The sequence below is a fragment of the Zingiber officinale genome, chromosome 2A (genome assembly GCF_018446385.1).
Source record: "Zingiber officinale cultivar Zhangliang chromosome 2A, Zo_v1.1, whole genome shotgun sequence".
NCBI classification, from domain to species: Eukaryota; Viridiplantae; Streptophyta; class Magnoliopsida; order Zingiberales; family Zingiberaceae; genus Zingiber; species Zingiber officinale.
The window spans coordinates 25442253-25456314 of NC_055988.1; the positions used below are offsets into that span (position 1 = coordinate 25442253).

The 14062-nt window shown below is 37.9% G+C and overlaps 1 protein-coding gene across 1 annotated transcript; it reads right to left on the minus strand.

The window, feature by feature from the left end:
* Positions 1 to 279: 279 nt before the first annotated feature.
* On the minus strand, positions 280 to 13456 carry LOC122040961. Its single transcript, XM_042600459.1, has 4 exons — positions 13414 to 13456; positions 2215 to 2292; positions 1281 to 1425; positions 280 to 894 (listed from the first exon to the last, which is right to left on the minus strand). The coding sequence occupies exon 4, from the start codon at positions 862 to 864 to the stop codon at positions 505 to 507; it is 360 nt and encodes a 119-aa protein (XP_042456393.1). The 5' UTR covers positions 865 to 894; positions 1281 to 1425; positions 2215 to 2292; positions 13414 to 13456; the 3' UTR covers positions 280 to 504.
* Positions 13457 to 14062: the final 606 nt, after the last annotated feature.

Here is a 14062-nt window from a genome sequence, read left to right on the forward strand (position 1 = left end):
GATCGGTGTCTTGAACTCTTAAATTTAGAGAACACGACACACACTAATTCATTCAAAATAAGGTCCAGGAGGAGACCATCATCTTGAAGAGAATGATGATCAATCACCTCTGATGCGCATTATCTCACTGACAACCTTCAAACAAATTATCTACTTTGTCCAGATTGATATGAACAAGTATTACGTGTCAAAGTGCCATTGTATCATCATTTGTGCTGACCTTCTCAACCTGAGTACGCCTTCGACAAATCTGCTAAAATGGCAATGTCTCTAGGCCACTAAGAACACAATGACTGGCATCTTAAAGATTAATACGAGTCAAGAAGACTTCCACCGACAGCCATTATTAACATCAAGCAGGCATACAGTAGTTAATACTGCCAGCATACGAAATATTTTGCCGTGAACATGATAAAAAAAGTCTCAGAGTAATTACAATGTGTACATCACAATCTTGTACTGAAGGAAAACATACAAGTTTCAAGGTGCAAAACATGACTGCAATCACCTCCTATGATGCAAGAATTTGCTAGCTTGGGAGGCACGCATGATGGACTTTGGGCTAGAACTACTCATTAAGTGCTCCCTCTTTGCTCGCCGCTTGTTTTGCCTTGCATATATTGCTTGTTTAGGAACCAACGTCGCACGCCCCTCTAAAAAATCAGCTATAGACAATTCAGATGTCTCATTGGAAACAGTCAGCTTCGGTGCACTACCTCTAGCAGTGCCTGAAACATCCCAGGTTTTGGGATCAATGCCATCAATGATAGAATAGTCCAGAGCTACAAAGTCCAGAGCTTCATTTGGAACTTCTGGGAAGCCAAAGGGTGGGTTTACAATGATTTGGGGACATTCAGCAGCCATTATTGCCTTTGAAACCTCATCTATGTTTGGCTGATAGCGAAATGAAAAATGAATTGTTAGAAGAAAATCTTTTGAGTTGTAAATATAGCTCTTCCAATTTTGTGAGTGAAGCGTTAGACCAAACTTTAAGAAAATGTCTTGGTGAGCAGTGGTTAAACAATGATTTGCATCATTGTAGCTTGAGCTAAAATGAAAATAAAAAGATTGTACCACAGCCTTAAAATCAAGACAAGCTTAATGACAAATAATTGATTTTGGGTAGACGTCCTATAAGCTGGTTTCTTTCTTCATCACAAGAAATATCAAGATACAGAAGTCAATTTTTGCCAGAAAGTAGTCCAACATGCATTCGAGATTCCAATGTAGACGGAATGAAACATAAATAAAGCAGAATATAATATTAGTGCATGCCTTACCCATACGAGCCAGCGTAGTGATGGGGCACCACTTCCGATGTCAGCATTTTCAAGCTCCTCCCATGATTCTTCCTCCACATTGTTCAATTTAGGTTTCAAGATACCAACACATCTAAAGGCAGTAGAATCACTGCTGGGAGACCCCCTGCATTAACATGAAAAGTTTAGTTCGAGACCCAATTGACCATGTTGGATATTGAGCAGAAAGCAATGAAGAAGCAAAACAAGGATTCAATGAGCAAATGATTTCTTGCAGAAATTCTTGGCATATCAACTATGGATGAAGAGCTTGATGCACATTCTTGAATGTCGGAATAAGTATTTCTGAATCATTGCCACAGTATGGGGGCACAGAGATAGTTTAGTCAAGAATAGGATGAGCTGATATTTACCCTAACAAGTTCAAAGAAATTCAAGATGAAGTAATAATGACTGTGAGAATCAAGATAAGATGAACTTCCTTGGTCACTAACATATTGATTCACTGAAGTATTAGCTCTAACTCAACAATCCATAAAATATCTGAAGCGCAAAATAAAAACTTTAATGATCTCATTTGTACATTGCTTTATGCAATAAAGTACAAGTAGTTTAATCATACTAGCTGACCAACTGGACCAAATGTCAATGTGCTGATCTTGATTTTACATCTGCATTTATCTCAGTATTCAAGTATGCTTCAAAATTTAGATGGGCAGAGTAACTGTTATGTCATCTACTCTTGGTTCTACCCCAATAATTGAGTATGCCTCAAAATTTAGATGGGCAGAACTAATCTTTCAGGAAAAAAATGGATATAGAACAGCAAGGTTTTACCTTGTATATAAAAAACTACACATAAACATCATCCAGCTCCATGAAAAATTAACTAACAGACAAGATTAACTATTTGCAGAGAAAAAAACTGCAAAAATATAGCAAAAAATCATCATACCCCCATCTCAAGATTTCCAAAGATTGGCAGTGACAAATGAGGCCTGACACACCGGTAGCAGTTATCTTGTCACAATGACTGCAAGGAAAATAGCTCATTAAAAAATAACACGTACCCATAACTGACATAAACTTTTACAAAAAGCTACGACTCGGTGATTTTTTTTGGTGGGAGAGTGTTGGTTCACGAGTTGCAAACACAGCCTTCCCACTCGGGCATCTCCAACGATCTGCTGAAGTCCGACGAACTCAGCAGATTCTCTACGAATTACAATGGCTTTCCTTCTCAAGCATGGCATGGATTTTGTTATTTCCTTCAACAGAGGATCTCTCCACTTTAACCTATCTTCCTCTTCTTCATTCGTGAAGATCTCTACTCTCCCCACTTCTCTCTCCTTGTGCATGAAGAATCTCCGTGTCAGTGCTGATTTGTAGTTAATGGAAATGGCTTGAGTTAACCCTAGTTGGAGTAATGAATTTGATTAATTATTAGATCTGGTGGTTAGTAATTGATGATGATGTAAATGCGTATGATAGATCCAATTAGGGTTAGCTAATTGGTTTATATATAACCTAGCTAAATTGTATATGTTGATACAGGACTTTGGTTAGAGACGGGCGTGTTAACGTGAGAGTTACCTAACACGACCTACATTTAAAGCGAGTACCTTTGACTTATCTCTTTTGATATTGTCATTCTGATATGCGTAATAGATTATAGCTAGTAGTAATGATTATGTTTATATCTGCCTTGGTATGCCACTACTTGATATCCGTAGTATGCTCGTATTGTTATCTGTTATGCATTTATGCTTATGCCTCTTGATTTTTGCCACGTGTACTTATGTTCATAGAAATAACGACATACAACGCATTACCGGGTACAGGTCTAGCTACTAGATATACTTGCCATGTGTACCTAGATTTATTACCTGGCATGTATACCTAAATTTATTACTTGGCATGTGTACCTAGATTTATGATACCTAGCTCTTGGTTATCAACTCGGTTTTCCTTTTAATACATATTATTTGGATGTTGATATTTTCAGGAGTTACATATTTTAGTGTCATACACCATTTTGCATGATTGCATGCTGAGCGATTGTCGGCTCCTTTGTAGCTGAGCACATCGCCAGTTACATGATCTGCACTCATGGGTTAGTGGCACATCAGGCAGGGTGTGTGCAGTTGCTCTGTCTGGGATCCGCTCGGCCGCTCATGGGTAGTGGTGACATAGCATGGTAGCGGACAGGGATCCCTCCTCTTGACTATGATACAGGGAGATGAGAGCTTCAGTTCCCCCATTTAGTTGGGGTAGGAGGATAGGTGGACTCCGACAGCATTCTGTCCACTCGGTCACTCAGAAGTAGTCATGGCAGAGTGCACAGTTGTCATAGCTCTACCCACTCGACCTCACCATCGCGTGAGGTGGCTGACTGGCGTCAGAAGTGACCATGTCATTTGCATCATATGTATGGATTGCATTTATTACTTGTGATTGCTGCATTTTGGATGCTGCATTTTGGTGGTTGCATATAATTGACATGCATACAGGAGACATTATGTATTTGGTCAGATGACCCAGCATCTGTTGGTATGGTTCACACCCTTATGTTTAGATAGGAGGTCCTGATGAGTACAGTTTCTTCTGTTGTTCAATTTTGCATTACCTGTTATTGTTCAGGAGACTGTACTACATGATTATTACTGATAGTTATATCTTACTATGCATGTCTGATCGATACCCGCTGAGTTCTTATGTATTTGGTCAGGGACGACCCTACACCTGTTGGTATGGTTCACACCCTTATGTTCGGATAGAAGGTCCTGGTGAGTATAGTTTCTTATGTTGTTCGGTTTTGCATTACCTGTTATTGTTCAGGATACTGTACTGTATGATTATTATTGATAGTTATATTTTACTATGCATGTCTGATCGATACCCGCTAAGTTCTTGAACTCACCCCATTGATTTATTCCTATTTTAGGTTGAAGTCGTCAGGAGGTTCCAATTGCTAGTCCCCACTCTATGTCGAGATGATTTTCTATTTTTGGACTTTGGTTCCTTGTTATGTGATCTACATACTTGTGATGCGTAGTTCTTGCACTCGTGCCTTTTATATCGAGTTTTTGGTACGCTGCCCATGTTTTTCCGTTGCGATGGTTTTTCGTTATGGGTTGTGTTTATCTCTTTATTAGTGGAGTAGGTTTTATATAAAACTGCATGGAATGTTTACTTATTTTATCATATATGTTCCGGCTGTGTTGGCCGAGTATTGAGAGGCCTGAGGGCTATGTATTTCAGGATTCAGATTGTCACCGATATAGGGGAGATGCTATCGGATTTTTGTCTGGCAGGGACTCCTCTGGTGCGTGACAAAAGGAGAAGGGAGGAAAATGACCTTGGCCGTGTAGAGCAGGCAGGCCGTGTAGCATTTCCAGAGAAGGAGAATGACACGGTCGTGTAGATCGACACGATCGTGTCACCTCAACAAGCATGACCAGAACAGGGTTGTGTAGATCTACACGGCCCAAGCAACATCTCTACACGGTCGTGCAACATTTCCAGAGAAGAGACAAGGCCAGGCCGTGTGTGCCACACGATCCAGAGGCCAAGATTGGCACGGTCGTGTGAGGCACACGGTTGTGTAAGCAAACCAGGGAAAGAACAGTGCACGGCCGTATGAAGGCCACACGATCGTGTGACCTTGGCCGAGAGCAAAACAGTCAGGGCCATGTGTGCCACACGGCCGTGGCACGGGCCGTGTGGTGCTCATGCCTTGCCCTATATAAAGAGATTCTTCCTCTTTCAAGGGGGAGGAGGCTCTCCCTTTTGGGGAGATCAAGTTTGGGGTCATTCTTCACCTTCTTCAGCCTTGATCCAGCATTCCTAAGCCATTTCCATCTCCGATTCAACTTCAGAAGCTAGGGATAGGTTCCGAAGATCACTCCTCGTCACTAGATAAGTATTTCTAATCTCTTCTCTTGATTGGGATTGAAATGTTTGTGAATTCTTTGTTTTCGGATCTCTATTTTTATATTATGGAGTAGATCCATTATTCTAAAACTAAGGGAGTATTTGTGGTGTGATTTGATGTAAGAATCTCATGGATATGCCAATTTCCTATCTCAATGATGTTGTTATGTTTTGTATCTATTTGATCTTATATGGATTGTTGTGTTTGGATTTAATTACCATGCTCGATTGAATGTTTGTGATACTTGTGGATCTTATAGAGGGATCCCCTAGATCGTATAACCGAGGGACACTAGTGACAGGCTGCCCCGCTAACGGACATCTAGGGGATCACCTTGAAAGGTGAAGCTAGTCTCTACAAGGAGGTGGAATAGTTGAGTGCATTTATCCCCTATGCCTTTATGTGGATTGAATGGTGATGTGTTTCTATGTCGTATGATCGAGGGATGTCGATGACAGACTGCCCCGCTAACAGACTTCATAAGGATCATGACTATTAAATTACTAGAGGTATAGATAAAAATTCCTTGCCGGTTGACTTCTGCAGGAGAAAACCGGCAACTTCCTGCAAATGTATGGCAATTGAGGATAAAAATTGATAGATCACCTTACATTGATAAATATCACAATGAAACCGAACTCCTAGAACTCTCATAAAACCCAAGTTCTTACGTTTGCTTTTCTATTTCTATTTCTAGTTGCTATTTAGTATATTCGCTTCCTTTGTCGATTGTTTAGCTAATTCGTTGTGAGACATCTCTAATGCTTATAACCAGTCCTGTGGGATCGATATCTTTTTATTACTGACGATGAAACCGTACACTTGCGATTGCGTAATAAGTTTTTGGCGCTGTTGCCAGGGACTGCGTCTATAACGTTAGAGATAATCATTTGAGTTAGACTAGACTTTTCTTTTCTTTTCGATTACATAGTTGTAACTAGTGTTGGAAATTCTGTTTTCTCAATCTTATCTTTTATTTTTGATTACTTTTCCTCTAATTTGACTTGTTGCAATTCAAATTCTGCATTTCATATTTTCAACATTTCAGTTTAGTTTATTTTTCAAGTAAAAGAAATTCTAAGAAAAAACTTGATATGTTGTTCTTGTATGCGTAGATCTAACTTTGCAGGAAATCTATTACCTCTTGGTCCAGAGATTGATAGAACTTTTCATAGAAGGAAGATTTTGCAAAGAAATCAAGAAGAACAAGAACACTCAAATATGATATTCAGATCATTGAACGATTATGGAGCTCCAAAGTCTGTCCAAGACTTAGGGCTCATTGTTCAGCCAGAGATTCAAGCAAGAAATTTTATGCTTAGACCATCCTTTATCTAAAAAATTCAGCAGAATCAATTTGGGGGGTTGGAGTTGGAGAATCCTTATTCACATTTCATGGAATTTCACAGATATTGTAATACACTGAGATATGAAGGCGTTCCATCTGATGTTATTCGTCTATTGGTTTTCCCTTTTAATCTTAAGACTGCTGCAAAGAAATGGTTTAATGTCTTGCAATCGAGAAATATCAAAACTTGGGCTGAGTTAGAACAGAGATTTCTGAACAAATATTTTTCTCCACAAAAAATCATACATTTGAGAAATCAGATTCTGAATTTTAAGCAACTTGTCGAAGAGGAATTACATCGAGCTTGGGAAAGATATTCATCTCTTCTGTATTCATGTCTGCATCATGGAATTGAGAAATGATTGATTGTACATTTATTCTACATTGGATTTTCTTTCCAAAATAAGGGTCAGTTAGATGTGGCATCTGGAGGATCTTTCATGAAGAGAAGTTTGGATGAAGCATATGAAATAATATGCAGGATAGCATTAAATTTTAATGATTGGTCATGACAAAATCTAATGACTCTCACATGTAGCGCATTCGAAGATAAAGAAAAAGAAAGTGAGGAGGAAAATAAACAAAAACTTGCAAATGGTAAAATTCAGAAGGAGGTTGAAGAAGGCATCACCGTGAATCAAAAAGATCTTCAAGATTTATTCCCAGTCTCTATCAAAAATGTTTGGAGAAGGAATATCTTCAACTAAACCTATTGAAAGGGAGGAATGCCCGAATGTTTCTTATGAAGAAGATAACCTTGATTATGAAGAGATGACATCGGAAACCGAGGAGAATTTAGAAAAAGGATATTCAAAAGAAGAAATAAAGTTGCTGGAGCAGGATCCAACTTTGTCAGAAATTATGCCACCTCAGCTAGAGTTAAAATCATTGCCACCCAACCTCAGATATGCATTCCTTGGACTAAATTCCACTTTCCCGATGATAATCAAAGCAACCTTAACTGAGTTGGAAACACAAAAATTGATTAATGAGTTAAGATTGCATAGAAAAGCAATTGGGTACACTATTGATGATATTAAAGGAATTATTCTTTCTCTTTGCATGCATAGAATCTTACATGAAGAAGGACACAAAAATTCAATTGAACATCAAAGGAGATTGAACCCAAATTTGAAAGAGGTAGCAAAGAAAGAAGTGCTTAAACTTCTTGATGTTGGGATCATTTATCCTATTTCAGATAGTGAATGGGTGAATCCAGTGCATATGGTTCCAAAAAAAAGGAGGAATGATTGTAATCAGAAATGAGAATAATAAGTTGGTTTCAACACGAACGATCACAGGGTGGCGGATGTGTATTGATTACAAAAAGTTGAATAAAGAAACTACGAATGATCATTTTCCTTTACCATTTATTGATGAGATGTTTGAAAAATTAGCAAAACACTCATATTTCTGTTATTTAGATGACTATTCGGGATTCTTCCAAATTCCAATTCATCCTCAAGATCAAGAGAAGACTATTTTCACATGTCCCTACAGAACTTTCGCTTATCGTCGTATGCCATTTGGACTTTGTAACGCCCCAGCTATGTTTCAAAGATGCATGATGGTAATTTTTTCAGATCTAATAGAGAAAATCATGGAAGTATTCATGGATGATTTCTCAGTTTATGGAAATGACTTCAACATTTGTTTACTAAATCTTTCTATAGTTTTTCAACGGTGCGAAGATGTAAACTTAGTATTAAATTGGGAGAAATGTTACTTCATGGTTAAAGAAGGGGTTGTCTTGGGACATAAGATATCAGAGCAAGGGATCGAGGTGGATCAGGCCAAGGTAGAAGTAATAGAGAAGTTACCCCCGCCAATTAATGTAAAAGGAGTAAGGAGCTTCTTGGGGCATGCTGGGTTCTATAGGCGTTTTATCAAGGATTTTTCAAAAATCTCTAAGCCTTTAACTAACTTGCTGAATAAAGATGTTGAATTCTATTTTGATGATGATTACATGGAGGCTTTCAAAAAGATTAAAAGTGCCCTTACTTCAGCTCCCGTAATCCAAGCGCCAGATTGGGAGTCTCCCTTTAAAGGTATGTGTGATGCAGTGACTTTACAATAAGAGCAATTTTAGGGCAAAGGAAGAACAAGATTTCACTATGCAAGTAAGACATTGGATGCAACCCAAGTAACTATTCCACTACCGAAAAAGAATTCCTAGCAGTAGTCTTTGCAATTGATAAATTCAGATTTTATTTAGTGGACTCAAAAGTGATAGTATATACTGATCATGCTACCATCCGATATTCATTGGGTAAGAAAGATGCAAAACCTCGGCTTATCAGGTGGATCTTACTTCTTCAGGAATTTGACTTAGAGATCAGAGACAAGAAAGGGGTAGAGAATGTAGTGGTTGATCATTTATCTCGTGTATGGCAAAATGGAGAAAAGGATGCAAAATATAATGTATCTATTGATGATGTTTTTTTGGATGAACACCTTTTGGCACTAGCATACGTAAAGACACCTTGATATGCAGATTTTGTTAATTATCTGGCAAGTGGAGTTATATCCCCAAATTTCTCTAGACAACAAAATAAAAATTTCTTTCAGACGTCAAGAACTATATTTGGGATGAACCACTTCTTTACAAGAAATGCAGTGATGTAATATATCGAAGATGTGTACCTGGGGAAGAAGTTAAGGACATTTTGTTCCATTGTCATTTTTCATCATACGATGGCCATTTAGGATGTTTAAAAACAACTGTAAAGATCTTACAAGCAGGATTTTATTGGCCAAATTTATTCAAGGATACACGAGAATTTGTGCAATCTTGTGATCAATGCCAAAGGGCCGGAAATATCACCAAGAGAAATGAAATGCCACTAAACTATATTCTTGAAGTAGAATTGTTTAAAATATAGGGAATAGATTTTAGGGGATCATTTCCTTCCTTATGTGGCAATAACTTTATTCAGTGGCGGTGGACTATGTATCAAAATGGGTGGAGGCCATAACTTTTCCTACAAGTGATGCAAAAACAATCATCAAATTGTTTAAAAAGATAATCTTTCTACGATTCGACATACCTAAGGCAGTCATTAGTGATGGAGGGTCGCATTTTATAGAAAAACAGTTTGAAAACTTACTAAAGAAATATGGAGTAAGTCACAAAGTGGCAACTGTTAGAATGTATACTAAAAGCCTAGCTTTTTATAAATATTTATTTTGAAATAAAGAATCACATTGGTCAAATGTCTACATTTATATGCTAAGTGTAGTTGTTCAATTAATTTATATTGTAAATAACATAATGTGTGGTGTCATACACAGAAGATCATGTTATCAGTTCTTTATAAGTAATAAATAGTAGCTCACGACTAAAATGGATAGGAACAGTCGTAGTGTAATTTGGTGTTAGTTTATCTTGACTATAAAATTACACTAGTACACTCTGAGTGTATTGAGCAGGATCATTTGAGGTAGTTTCTTTTTATACTGACTGAATAAAAGAACAATACCTCTGTTATTATGGAAGTGTGTGCTCTTAATTTCGATATAATAATAAGCACATATATTTAGTATTTATTTCTTTAATTTATCAGTGGATGAGATTTAGTTCGATAAATCATTAGGCGAGATAAGCTGAGAAATAATAATATTTATAGTGTGTGTTGATAATTATAGAAGAAAACTATGTCCTAAGCAATCTAGGTTGTTGATGTCCCCAAGAGGAGCTCATGAGGATTGTCATGTAAACCCTGCAGGTGGACTTAGTCCGACATGACAATAAAGTTGAGTGGTACTACTCTTGGAGTTAGATACTAATTGAGTTGTCAGTAACTCATTTAATTAGTGGACATTCGATATCTTAAACACAGGGAGATTAACACACTCATGATAAGAAGGAGCCCATATAGTAATATGGGATTGGTGCGGTAGTTCAATAATAACTCTTTAGTGGAATGAGTTATTATTGATGAACTCGAGTTAGGTGTTCGGGGCGAACATGAGAAGCTCAAGTTCATCGGGAGATAAGTTGAGAAATAATAATATTTATAGTGTGTGTTGATAATTATAGAAGGAAACTGTGTCCGAAGTAATCTAGGTTGTTGATGTCCCCAAGAGGAGCTCATGAGGATTGTCATGTAAACCCTGCAGGTGGACTTAGTCCGACATGATAATAAATTTGAGTGGTACTACTCTTGGAGTTAGATACTAATTAAGTTGTCAGTAACTCATTTAATTAGTGGGCATTCGATATCTTAAACATAGGGAGATTAACACACTCATGATAAGAAGGAGCCCATATAGTAATATGGGATTGGTGCGGTAGTTCAATAATAACTCTTTAGTGGAATGAGTTATTATTGATGAACTCGAGTTGGATGTTCGGGGCGAACACGGGAAGCTCAAGTTCATCGGGAGACCAAAACAAATTTCTGCTCTCGGTCCCTGTCGTAGCCTCTTATTTATAGAGTCTTATATACACCCAAACCTAACTTCTTACCCACCTTAAGATGGTCGGCCAAGCCAAGCTTGGAGCCCAAGCTAGGGCCGACCAAACCAAGGCTAGATGGTTTCAAGTGGTGGTCGGCCCTAGCTTGGAGCCCAAGCTTAGGTGGCCGACCACAATAAATTAAAAGGGGATTTTAATTTTTTAAAATCTTTCCTTATGTGGAAGCCATGGTTTTAAAAGAGAGTTAAAAATTTAAATCTTTCCTCTTATAGTCTTCTACAAAAGATTAAAAGAAAGATTTGATATCTTTCCTTATTTGTAGTTGAAAAGGAAGATTTTAATTTCGAAAAAAACTTTCCTTTTTTGTAACCATCCACATGTTTTAAAAGAGAAATTTTAATTTATAAAAGTTTTCTTTTATAACCAACTATGAAAGGAATTTAAAAGAGAAATTTTTATTTTAAAAATTTCCGGAAACAAATAAGGAAGTTTTAATTTTATGTTTAAAATTTGTCTTGTTTAGTACACATAATGTGGTCGGCCATTGAAAGATTAAAAGGAAGTTTTAATAAAATTTTCCTTTTTAGTCATTGGCAAGGAAAATAAGGAAGTTTTAAACTTTCCTTATTTGCCATGACCAAGGATTATAAAAGAGAGGGAGGGGTTGCCCCATGGGATAACACATCTATTATTCCTCTCCTTTCTTCCTTGGTGGTAGTCGACCCTCTTCTTTCCCTATTCTTCTTTCTTGGTGGCCGGCGGCATCTCATCTCTAGGAGTTGTTGGTGGCCGGATCTTGTTCGAGGAAGGAGAGATAGGAGACATTGTTTCTTAGCATCCCTTGGAGCTTGGTTAGTGGCCGAAGTTCTTCATCTCTAGGAGATTGTTGGTGGCCGAAACTTGCAAGGAGAAGGAGGCTTGGGTGAATTCTCATCTTGGTAGATCGTCGCTCACACGACGTCCGAGATAAGAAGAGGAATACGACAGAAGATCGTGAGGTCTATAAGCTACAAAAGGTATAACTAGTTTTGTTTCCGCATCATAACTAGTTTATCTTTTGTATAGATTTTGAAATACCAAACACAAGAGGCTAACGATTCTTGGTTTCGGATTTATGATTCGATTTTGTGTTTCTTTTGTTTTTCGATCTTGTGATTCGATTGTTCTTAATGGTTAAACCTAGGGTTACCGTAAGGAGATTAAATATTGAATTCCGTTGAAAGACTTTGTACAGGAAGTGGTGGATGATCCTATACCCAAGAAGGCCTAGTGCCTCGCCATGTTTAACTTGGAAGCCGATCTCTGAAATAAATATTTAATCAAATTTGTAACATGGGTGGATTTGGATTAATAATGTTAAGCATCGTTTGCGATCCAAGTCTAAACATCTAAGAACAGATAAGTCAAATTTAGAATTAATAATGTTAAGTTTTGTTTGCGATTCCAAATTTAATTTCTAAAGAACACAATAGATTGTTAGCAAAGGTTCGGGACTTGTACAAATTTTTTGTACAGGGGAACCAGTACGATATTCCGAGTAGCAACCAATAACAACACCATACCATCCACAAACTAATGGATAAGTTGAGATCTCTAATCGTGAAATTAAAGCCATATTAGAGAAAACGATCTCTACTTCACGCAAAGATTGGTCATTGAAGTTAGATGATGTTTTATGGGCATATCGAATTGCTTAAAAAAACTCCCATTGGTATGACCCCATTCTGGCTAGTTTATGGGAAGTCATGTCATCTTCCGGTTGAATTGGAGTATAAAAGCTTACTAGGCAATTACAAAACTTAATATGGATCTCAAGGCAACAGGAGAAAAAAGAAAGCTCCAGCTAAATGTGTTGGTGCAGCGGGCCGACAAGAGGGGAGGGGTGAATTGCTTGAAACAAAAAAAATACTCTCCTCGTTCTTTCAACTCTTAAGGTGCAACAATAATAAATAAAAATAAAAGAACAGAATTAAAGAAAAGACTCAGGGATTGACTTGGTTACAACCTAGGTGGTTGTTAATCCAAGGCGGTTGAAAAGCCCAATCAGAATCTCCTTCTCTGAAGGCGGAGAAGCCTTTTACATAATAAAAGCTTAAGTAGTTGCTAAGAAATTAGTACAAGAGTTGATTATTAATTTCATAACTCGCCCTTTTTATAGGGTCCGGAAACTCTATCTTAGGCTTGAGGGCGCTTCCCATAAACATGAAGGGCGCCTCCAGTGTGACATTTTTATCCAAATGCGAAACGGTCACTTTGACTGAGTTGAGGGCGCCCTCAACGCCATTGAGGGTGCCCTCAATGTGAAGGGCACCTTCAACGCCATAGAGGGCGCCCTCAATGTGGAGGGTGCCCTCAATGCTGCAGCGTATAAATAGCACCAGCTTTTTTTCGCTCCTTTTCTTCTTCCGAAGCACCAATCGCTTGGGTGATTGCGGCCAACTGAAATAGGACTCACCCGAACTCAATTTCCGGCCTTCTCCTCGAGCAGGTTTCCGCTTCGGCTTCTCGTCCCTCGAATGCCGCTTACGTTCTTCTCGTCCAACGGTGTACTCTTCCGCAGCTCTTTCGTCCTTCGGATGCACTGAGTCTGTCGGCTCCCTTCCCGTGTCATCCTTCTCACCTGCTGCGTTTTCCGCTCGACTTCCTGTGCTCCTAAGCTCCTGTACACTTAGACACAGGGATCAAAACCAAACAAGACCTAACTTAACTTGGTTAATCACATCAAAACAACCACGGGGTCCAACAATCTCCCCCTTTTTGATGTGCATCAACCCCAGTTCAAGTTAGGGTAAATACAAACAAATAGTAAATGCAAAATAAAGTTAAGCACGAATTTGCAATAAGAAACATTGCAACAATTAAATTTAAATTGATTTATAAAAAGAAAAAAAATTTAACTCCCCCTAAACTTGTACCTATCTCTCCCCCTTTGATCATAACAAAAAATAGGGTACACATATAAAAAAAACAAGGTACAGATAAAAAAAAAATCGAAAAATAAAAATTTTCAAGTTGTAAATTTTCAAATTTTCCAAGTTAGAAAAAATTTGAAAAAATTTCCAAGTTAGAAATTTCCAAAAAAAACTTGAAACGCTTAAATAGTT